The 10,510-nt window shown below is 44.7% G+C and overlaps 1 protein-coding gene across 1 annotated transcript in view; it reads right to left on the bottom strand.

Annotated features, from left to right (window-relative positions):
• Nucleotides 1-2,580: 2,580 nt before the first annotated feature.
• Nucleotides 2,581-10,510, bottom strand: part of ACTR3B (actin related protein 3B) — a 69,523-nt gene continuing 61,593 nt past the window's right edge. Inside the window, exons 7-9 of the mRNA XM_026447011.1 lie at nucleotides 7,234-7,377; nucleotides 4,181-4,354; nucleotides 2,581-2,679 (exon numbers count right to left, since the gene is read on the bottom strand). Coding sequence (XP_026302796.1) covers nucleotides 2,581-2,679; nucleotides 4,181-4,354; nucleotides 7,234-7,377 — 417 coding nt within the window. The remainder of the gene's footprint in view (nucleotides 2,680-4,180; nucleotides 4,355-7,233; nucleotides 7,378-10,510) is intronic.

The following is a 10,510-nucleotide window of genomic DNA, read 5'->3' as shown; positions in this document are numbered from 1 at the left end:
GTGTCCGGGGGAGGCTGGCCCAGGTGACGGCCCATGGAGGAGGGGCGGGATGACCCACCAGCTGTCTCCTCCCCAGCGGCGGGGACCCGAAGCAGCATGTTTCCGAAGGGCAGCCATAACATGGTGGCAGAGCCTGCTGCCGACCACACCAGATACGAACCACGTGCAAAGAAATAAACCTCTGCTGCTAAACACTGAGATTTTGGATTAATTTTTCTCGTAACATATGCTGGTCTACTCTAACTTAGAAAGGTGGCAAAGGAGGTGGCCTCCTTTGTGTCTCTCCTTTCCCACAGCGGGGTACAGAGCTCAGCTATGTGACAAAGGAGAAAGCATGGTCAGCCCTAGGACAGTCGATCCTTCCCCCTCTCAACCCCACTTGAATTCTCTATCACTTGCAAGGCACTCGTAACACTGGAGAGGTCCTGTACAAATAACCAAGACAGCTGAGGCAAGACAGGATTTATTCTGCACAAACTTGACAGCCAGGGCCAAGCTACACCCTTCTGAAAGCCACAGAGAACAAATGGTTATCCTAGTGACAAAGTGGTCAGGGACAGGGTTGCCCTCTTTGAAGAATAATCTTGCTGGCTGTGGTGGCGTATGCCTGTAGCTATTTGGGAAGCTGAAGCAGGAGAATCGCTTGAGCCCAAGGTCGAGTCTGCAGTGAGACGTGATCATGCCACTACACTCCAGTGTGGGCAACGAAAAGAAGAATCCTCTTCCCTCTACATTTTACATAATTTTCATGTGATATGGTGGGATAAGCACGAGTTTTCAAAGACACGGGAAATGGGCTTAAAAGTCAGCCATGCCACTTGGCAGCCATGTGATCTCACCTAGCACGTAACCCAGGTGCCTTTCACCACCTTTTCCCAATTCTGGGGCTCAGTGTCATTATCTACCAAATAAGGGACTCCATCTACCCGGTCTCCAAGACCATCTGTACTCCAAAACTTCTATAGAAGTTCAGGGAACTAAACTGTCAAACAAGAAAATTCCCACCGCATCAGGAACAATCCGTAACTGGTAGCAGTTTCCTCTGCTTGATGATGGGATTAAGATTGAACAGTGCTCGCCTGCTGCTGCTTTCACGGATGAGAAGACGCAGCGAATGTCAGCCGGGACTGAAGTGGGAAGGACATGACCTGCTATCTTTCTTAATTTTCATACTCCAGTCTCTTTTTAGTTTCCCTTTCTTTGTACTTTTTATTAGACAAGTGTTTAAGAATATGCAGTAAAAACTGAACTATAATTTGTTTACACTCACAAAAGTTATCTAAACAGAAATAAATTTTAATTATAAAAAAATTTTAACAAAATTTCAAACAACTTTAAAACACAAAATGGAGCAAGTAAAACTTACCCATCATTCTACCCCAAAGATATTTTATTTAAGAGTTTAGCATACATAGTTCAAAAAATATGCAAACTATATTTTATATCAAATGAAATATATGTAAATTTTACAAGTTCCTTTCTCACTTTATACTGTAGCTATCTTTTCATCTGAATTTATATTGATTTACCTCATTCTTTTTAAAAGCTACAAAGTATTGCACGGTACAGGTGACGCAATGCTGAGTGCTGTCTGTTGAGCCTGATTCTCTTCTCTGTACAGTTCAGCAACCTGAGTCTGAATGAGGCGAGTGAGTCATGCCACTGAACTGACGGCACGACTCCCTCAAGCAAACACTGATTAAAGGTGCAGGAAGGCTAACTGCCCATCACCACCTGCTCGCCATCTCTGGCTGTCAGCAGGACTTCTTTTTACTCAATAATCACATAGACTAGATTTTCCTCATTCCAGGTTTCAAAATTCCCTGCAATCAAAGAATTTTGGGAAAAAAAAATACACGAGCATATTCTATCGGACTGTCCCATCTTGGGTTCTAACTTCCATCTGACAACACCACATCGGCACTAAACCCACATATGCATAAAACGAAATCAAAGGAGTTCACGGAAAGCATGGGAGAGAGTATCGCTCTTACTTTCAATCAATATGTGTGGCTAAAACTGTTAAACTTAAAACATATCTTGTCAGATAATAATAAAATATATTTACGATACTTAAATACTTCCAGTCAGCCGGGCACGGTGGCTCATGCCTGTAATCCCAGCACTTTGGGAGGTCGAGGTGGGTGGATTGCCTGAGCCCAGGAGTTTGAGACCAGCCTAGGCAACATGGTGAAACCCTGTCTCTACTGAAATACAAAAAAAAAAAATTAGCTGGGCATGGTGGGACTACATGCACCTGTAGTCCCAGCTACTCAGGAGGCTGAGGCAGAAGAATTGCTTTAACCCAGGGGGCAGAGGTTGCAGTGAGCCAAGATCGCACCACTGCACTCCAGCCTGGGTGACAGAGCAAGACTCCGTCTCCAAAATAAAATAAAATAAAATAAAAATTCTAGTTAACTGAGTCATTTCCATTTTCTCTTACAATTATACTGTGTTTAACAGATCCTGGGAAACACAAGGTCAAACAGGAATATCTACTAGTAATAAATAGTAATACCGTCTTCTAAGAATGATGGGCCTTTAATTGTGGAATGAAATAAAGTACCTTACCCACGCAGCTTATACCTTATACAGCGGACGCCGCACATCAATGGGGCAGTTCTGTATGACTTCATCAACAACGTCGGAGATGGATTCCATAAAGTCTGGGTTGGCAAACTGAATTGTATATCAATAGAAAAGAAACATTACACATTTCTCTCAAATAGAACAACATGAACACTTTTTTTAAAGTAACTTTAACATACAATTTATTATAACTTAAAAGAATTCACACTGGAATGAAGGATATGTCAAAGGAATCCCACGTGACTACGTGTGCGTGGGGTGGTGATGACATATTTCTCCTCATGAGATAAAATGTATGGATTTAGTGAAGAAAAAATACCAACAGTATCAAAGACAGACCATCCCCACACCATGAACACATAGTGATTCAGCCTATAAGAGCAGTGGAAAGTATGTGCACGATCCACGTGACACGCAGTGAGAAACGTGAGTTTGACATATCATTTGACAACATTCGTATTATGAGAAAATCAGGATATAAGGAAAAAGAAACAGGTTCAATGAAAGATTAATTAAACCTGGTCTAGAAGATGGAGGGAAGTGTTTTGTTTAACGAGAAGTGTTTGTTTAAAATGAAACAATCCACATGATAATCACGTTATTGAATAAACAGCCTTAGATTCAATTCCATGAGTTAAATAAGCGTCCACTCAATTACGTTTCATTTGAAATATGTTAAAAATCAAGCAAAGCTTGAATGTGCACTCTCAGAGGAAGGAGGAGGCCACTCAGGGGCTCACAAGCTGTTCACTGGGCATTTGACCGCTCTATGTCCACTTCAAATCCATAGATTAAAAGCGGGCACTCGCTGGATTATCACTGCCATCGTTTTATTCTTCGGATTACTAGTGAGGTATACTTTCCATGCTGTTTCTCTGCACAAAACAGCCATATACACATCTAAAACCAAACAGCAGCTTGTAACCCACCTACCGAATAAAACTGAATTAGCCAGGAATATACATCAAAAGATAAATAAAATGCATTATATGTAAATCTTAAAATGTGCCTCTTAATTACTGCTTTCTGCAAAAGTACTAATAATTCCTTACAACTACTAGTTAAAATGATGACATTTCTAATTCTTAAGATTATCTAAATAACAGAAATGCTGGCCTTAGACAGAAGATTAACCTAACTTGCAGCAGGGAACAGAGCAGGATCAACTGTCCAGGGTTAAAATTAGAAGTTAGGAAGGGCAATCACCAAAGATGGAAAGGTTATATGTTACCCCACTCTGAGGCACAGGCAACCTCCATACAGTCCTTGAGATTATAGCTACTCGTAATACTAGCATGTGACCACCCACAACCCTTGAAGATTACTTTTAATTCTATTATCGTCTATTGCTCCTATAAGTCTTCCTAACTATTTGTGGTATAACCCATCTTTAATTATTAACACAGACAGCCAAGAGGAGAGGCAAACCAAACAATCTGTCAAGCAGACAAACGGCACGGAGGATGCGGGGAGACGGAACGACGGCCGCCCTGCTCACAGGCCCTTTGCTGTGAAATGCTCTTTCTGCACGCTGGGTGGCAGTACCGCTCCATCCCACACACTTGAGCACACACAAAAGGAAACATCTTACCTCCGGGTGAAAGAATATTTCAGGTCCCAGGAACCTTTCATAACCAACGTCTATAACAAACTTCTTCTGGTTGATTGCATTGATACCCGTGTACTGTTTGATCCACTTCCGGGGATCCACATCATACTTGGCAAATTCCTTGACTATATCAGGGCAAATGTAACAGTATTTCTCCTGCATACACACACAGAGATGTTGCCAGGCATTAACAACTGCCCAGTGTCTCTGCCCTCAGACAAATAACCAGGAACCCCATGCACTAAACACGCCCTGGGATCAGAACCACCCCCACCATCACTCCAGTGTGGATATGTGTCAAGTCTCACATTCCATCGTCTTTCATACTAGACATGGTTACACTTGGACTCTGGACAGGTAAGTCTGCTTTCTCTGCAACTCAGCTATTAATCTCAGCCTTGGTCTATCCAATTCTATCACTACCATATCTGAAATGATGTCTACAGGTGTCTAGAAAGCACGTCTTGCCTTGTTCCTCTCAGGTGCCCCCTATGGCCTGCCCTGGCACCTCACTGTTGTCCACACTGGACCAGCGGACCCGTGCTGCAGCCTCACCTACCAAGAGCAGCACTGTTTACACCCTAACACCTGACTGCAGAGGCTTCTTTCGGTCCCAGCATCCACAAGCCGGGTGGCCACTGTCAACCTGCTGGTTGTTAATCTGGTGTGGAGCTGGCCACAGCACTGTCATCGGCTCCACTGACACCATCTCTTTGCCTAGACATAGTGTACCTTGTTGACTGGGTATTCTAAGTCCCTCAATCAACACAGATTTACTGTCTAGGCACTTGGGAGACACAAGTGAGCGAAACACACACAGATCCCTGCTGAGATTACACTCCAGCTGGGAGTCAGACAACAAGAAGCAACCATAACAGGTAAATGACATGGTAGGTTATAAAGTGATAGGTCCCAGGGAATAAAGGAAAAGCAGAGTCAGGTGGGAGGACTGGAGCTGCCAGGATGCTGCTGCTGCGAGAGAACCTGCTAACGATTCCCGCCCTGCACCGACAGGCAGCCTGAGGGATGCGAAGTGTTTCCTAAGTATCTGGTGAGATTAATATTCTTGGACACCTTTGTGTTGATACGTGTCCTCAGAGCTGGCCTCAGCAAAGCAGCAGGTGACCCCCAGGTACTCGCTGCCTATGGGAAGCACCAGGTGGGCTGCCCAGCTGGCACTCAGCACACCGTGGAAGGAATGGTTCTCTCAAGGACCTCCAAAGACGTTCTTGTGGTATTAAGTTTAAAGTTTCTTAGCATCCCTGAAACATATTCTAATGCCATCTTCTGGGTATCTTGGATATACTCTAGCAGAATTTTAAGAAGACTGACAGGCAAGAAGTGTTACACAACCCTGTGTTCCTTGATGACACAGAGAAACAGGGTCAGCTGATGACAACCTCAAATCAACCAAGACTGCAGACAAAGGCATTCAGTTCTCCTCACAGGCCTGGTCAACATCCCACAGCATCTCAGCTTACTTAACTCAAATGCTGCCTATGAAATGCTTCCATGGAGTTGGGTGCAGAGTAACAGGCTTAATCTTAAGGTTCAGGATTCATGCTGCAAAGGTGGTGTGTTCACAGCACACACTCCCTCAGGCCTGCTCACAACCACAGAAGGCCATGGCAGTAAAGGGCAGCAGGGGGAGCTCTAAACCACACCTTTCGGGATCTGTTCCTTTAAAGAGAGAAGTGAGGCAAGAACTAACAGGGCTACCCCACACAGCAGGGCCAGGGTAGCTGATTTAGAGGCTACGAACGGAGTCTCTTTTACTCCCAGCCTTCATAGGACGGTGACACACAGTCACATCGAGCACACCAGCCCAGATTTCAGGGTCCAAATTGGAACTCCAACAGCCCTGAGGAGAGTTTAAGGCCCAGCATGAGGGTCAGGAAAGCCCCTCCTTAGCAGTGCCGGTGGAAATAGGAAGGACTCAGACCCACTGGAGTGGACCCTGGGCATCAATAACAAGAGGCTCAATTCTTTTTTTTTTTTTTTTTTCTTGAAATAGAGGCGAGATCTCGCTATATTGCCTGGGCTGGTCTCGAACCCCTGGCCTCAAGTAATGCTCCTGCCTCGGCCTCCCAAAGTCCTAGGATTATAGGTGTGAGCCCCTATGAAGGGGCTCCTTTCTGACTTACATTTCTAACAGATTTGGAGTGGCAAGGGAGCTTGGATCAAATAGTCAAATATTCTTCCACTGAGGAAAGGCAAGGAAAGGTGACGGTAACCCCTTAGGAAAAATTTTAGTCTAAAAAAGAATGTCTAATGATACCTCAGGAAACCTTCCCCTGAGATGGAAGGGACCACGTCTTCCCCATGTCACCGTTTCAGCACTGAGAGCCCCCTTCCCAGGAATTTCTGGTTCCAGGTAAAGCAGGGCAGGTCATACCCAACTGCAGAGCCTGCCCCATGCCAGTGCTTCCTGTCCTAAAAACACCTCAGGAATCATCTCTGATGCTTCCTTTCCTTCAAGCAGCCTCAGTTACGAGGTGCTGAGAAGGGAGGAAGGCAGTGAGGAGAAGGGTGGGTGTCAGGCTCACCCCCCTCAAGCTCCACTACACTCAGAAACTGTGCAGTAAAGGAAGGAGATGCTTATGGCCACACGTCACACCCACACCTGTGTGTGAATTTTGTGCAATAGCTCTGGATTCTAGGGTGGCAGTGTTCTGCTGCTGCGGTCGCCTCCTGATTCTACAGCGAAGCATGGAGGCCGTATGGAAGGAGCGCTCTGGTAGCTGAGGCTCTGGCAGTGAGGTTCCAGCTGAACAATGCACCTCTGCATGCTGGTACACTGCACCAGCTCCTAAGCTGTTCTCAGTGACAGCTGGAACCTCAGAGCATCTAGTTTGGAAGAGGTTAAGCTTTACATCTTCAGCCCACTTAACTCAAGGGGTAAAACAAATCAAGCCCCACACTCATGGGAAGGGGAGAGGAAGGAAAGGAGGAGCAGGGATGATGGCACCGAGGGGAAGTATCCAGAACACCATCTCTCTCACCCCCAAACCGGCCGGTTTCCCATCTGTTTTTACCTTAATGGCTTTTGCTGTCTCCAGTGACTGCTCAGGAGGGATTCCCACCTCCCTCTCCCTTAGCAGCTGTTGAATGAAATACGTAATATCTCTACCTGCAATCGGGATGTGTTTGATGCAGCTTCCAATAACATAACCTTCTGCCTAGGGAAGAAGAGGAGGCAAAACAGCTGTCAGTGATTCTGTAGTGGAGAGCAGCCTGGACTCACAAGGTTTCCTGTCTCAGCCTCCCTGTCTGCCCCTCACAGCATTAACAAGCATTTACAGAACCCCCACCCGCTGCAAGCTCGGTACAGAAGGTCTTTCAAAATGACTGCGTACGCAATTCCATTTCTATTCAAACTTCCAGATTACTCCAATAATCGGACGCTCTCCGAAAGCAACCAAAATGATGTCTTCATTAGGAATATGAAAAGCAAAAACACATAGGAGAGTTCATTTCCAAAAAGTAATGCTGTCTGTGAGAACACTAAACCCAATAGGTTTTTTTCCCTAACAAAAAGGAGAACGTTTTATTTATAAATTGTTAAGCCAACTATGTATCTACTTATGTTTAAAAGTCAGCAATTTGGTTAATACACAGGGCTTAGATTCTAACAACCTGGACTCCAATTCCGGCTCCACATTTGCAAGTTTCACATGCTTCAGCCTCAGCGCATTTGTCCATCATATGGGGCAAACAATACCCTGCAGGGGCCAATAATACAGTTCAGATGAAACTGTGTGTGTCGAGCACATAGCACTGGTTTTGGGGGTGGGGAACCTCTCATTCCACTGCCTCCCTGAGCCAGTGAAGGCATGTCTGTGAGGGACCAGGAAAGGAGGGTGACCATCACCTGGGCCGATCAATGGCAGGACTGGTGTCAAGTGTCCACATGCCCACAGCAATGATGGGTCCAAAGCTCCCTCATCAGCCTTCCTGTGGGCACAGACCTGCCACAGGAGCCACAGGCTTGGACACACATCCAGCTTGTTCTACAGGGGTGAGCAGGATGCTGACCGTCAGAGTGGACAACGCCTACCGCTGGATCATCCGGTAAAGACCCTCAGGTTTCATGTTACAGCAATCACAGCTTCTGTGCCACACTCCCCAAGTGAGACAGAAGGGAACAGAAGTGAAACGCTGACTTCATTTTACACATGTATTCATTCTAATAGTTGCATCTAGTCACCAGTAAAGTTGCAAGGACAACTTACTGAATTCCTCCTATGGTTTTTTTCTGATGTACCTAACTTCTAGAAGCAAAAAAAGATTTAGCCTTTCTGTAGAGTCCAAGTATTTGTAAAGTATTTTAAGATGGAGATAAAAGATATGTACAAATTATTAAAAATCAACTTAAACCCATAAAATAATATTAGCTTTCTAACACATAAACTATTCAAAATTACCACATTCTATGCATTACATGTAATATCTTCTAAAATACTGTTAAATAAATATCAGCTCATGACAGTGGTATAAATATTAAAACAAGATACATGTCCAACAACAGAAAAATAAATTATGTACCTCTTAAATGTATTTTCACAGAATATTTAATCACAAGAGAAAAAAATTAGGGTTAAACTAATATGCAAAATATAACTTTAGGATTGTATTAGATATAGAATCCCAAACCAGACACGAGACATTCCAACTGTGTTTAAAGTGTGTACGTGTGACATGTGTCTTAAAAAAAGAGCTCAGGCTGGGCACGGTGGCTCATGCCTGTAATCCCAGCACTTTGGGAGGCCAAGATGGGCGGATCACCTGAGGTCCGGAGTTTGAGACCTGCCTGACCAACATGGAGAAACCCCATCTCTACTAAAAATACAAAATTAGCCGGGCATGGTGGCGCATGCCTGTAATCCCAGCTACTCAGGAGGCTGAGGCAGGAGAATCACTTGAACCCAGGAGGCAGAGGTTGCAGTGAGCCGGGTTGTGTCATTGCACTCCAGCCTGGGCAACAAGAGTGAAACTCCATCTCCAAAAAAAAAAGAAAAAGAGCTTAAAGACTATACAAATAAAGGTATAATACAGGTCTTTGGGTGGCTTTACACGTAATTTTATTTCTTCAAATTTTTCTATTTTATCCCAATTTTCAATGACAAATGTAATTTTTATAACTGGGGGAAAAACTGAACTAAGATACGATAAAAAATCTTTTCAAACAGCTTTCTTGGTGGGCCTGGACATGCTGTGAAATATATTTTCTTTCCTTTTCCTAAATCAGACACAAGAAATAGGCAAAGAACCAAAGGGGGTGCAGGCCAGGGGCCTAGAAGCCTCATCTTGGATCTCAGCAGCGCAGCTCTCTGAGTAAACAGCGGCCTGAGTTCTCAGTGAGTGCTCTGCATCCAGGGCACTAACTCTTCTCGGGATCCACAGAAAGGAGTGCTGACACTGGCTTGAAGGAGGCTCAAGTCTAGAGCACACTTCACAGGGCAGGGCAGCCACCTCTCCTCCCCACGGGAAGGACCATGGCCAGGACTACAAGGCACGGGCGCGGGAGGGTGGCTTTTTTCTCCCTCACTGTAGGTACATGGACCATGAAGCCTTTCCACTGCAGTGACTGCTAACCTGCAGGGAATTAAAGGCATTAGTATTAGTACATCATCCCATCACCTCTCAAAATGAAACGGTGACTATTGTTTCAATTAAATGGTTTTTGAAAATCCTAATTTGCATTTTAAAAGAGCTGTGTGTGTATGTAAAAATATACACATACACACACCCCCATATACATATGCAGAAACACATCTGTAACATAACAGAAGTAACTAGCAATGGTGGTTCCTGAGGAGGAGACCTCACAGGAGAAAGACCAGGATGAGTCTGACTTCCCTCTGAATACCTTCTTCAGACACTTCCGATACATTTTCCAAAAACATGAATTTAAGATAATTCCTTTAAATAGTCCATTGGACCCAAAGAAAATTCAGAGATCTCTTGAGACCCAAATTAGGAATCACTTATCTAAAACCAAAAAGTGGTACTGCAGAGCCTTCTGCAAGCCAAAATGTACAATCTCCCATTCTTGGCTTTTAAATAACCTTTTTTTTTTTGAGACGGAGTTTCGCTCTTGTTGCCCAGGCTGGAGTGCAATGGCACGATCTCGGCTCACTGCAACCTCCGCCTCCCAGGTTCAAGCGATTCTCCTGCCTCAGCCTTCCAGGTAGCTGGGATTACAGGCATGCGCCACCACACCCGGCTAATTTTGTATTTTTAGTAGAGAGAGGGTTTCTCCATGTTGGTCAGGCAGGTCTCGAACTCTCGACCTCAGGTGATCTGCCCGCC

This window comes from Piliocolobus tephrosceles, chromosome 8, assembly GCF_002776525.5.
Source record: "Piliocolobus tephrosceles isolate RC106 chromosome 8, ASM277652v3, whole genome shotgun sequence".
Classification (NCBI taxonomy): domain Eukaryota; kingdom Metazoa; phylum Chordata; class Mammalia; order Primates; family Cercopithecidae; genus Piliocolobus; species Piliocolobus tephrosceles.
The sequence above is the reverse complement of the archived record's forward strand: the minus strand, read 5'-3'. Positions and strand labels throughout refer to the sequence as shown.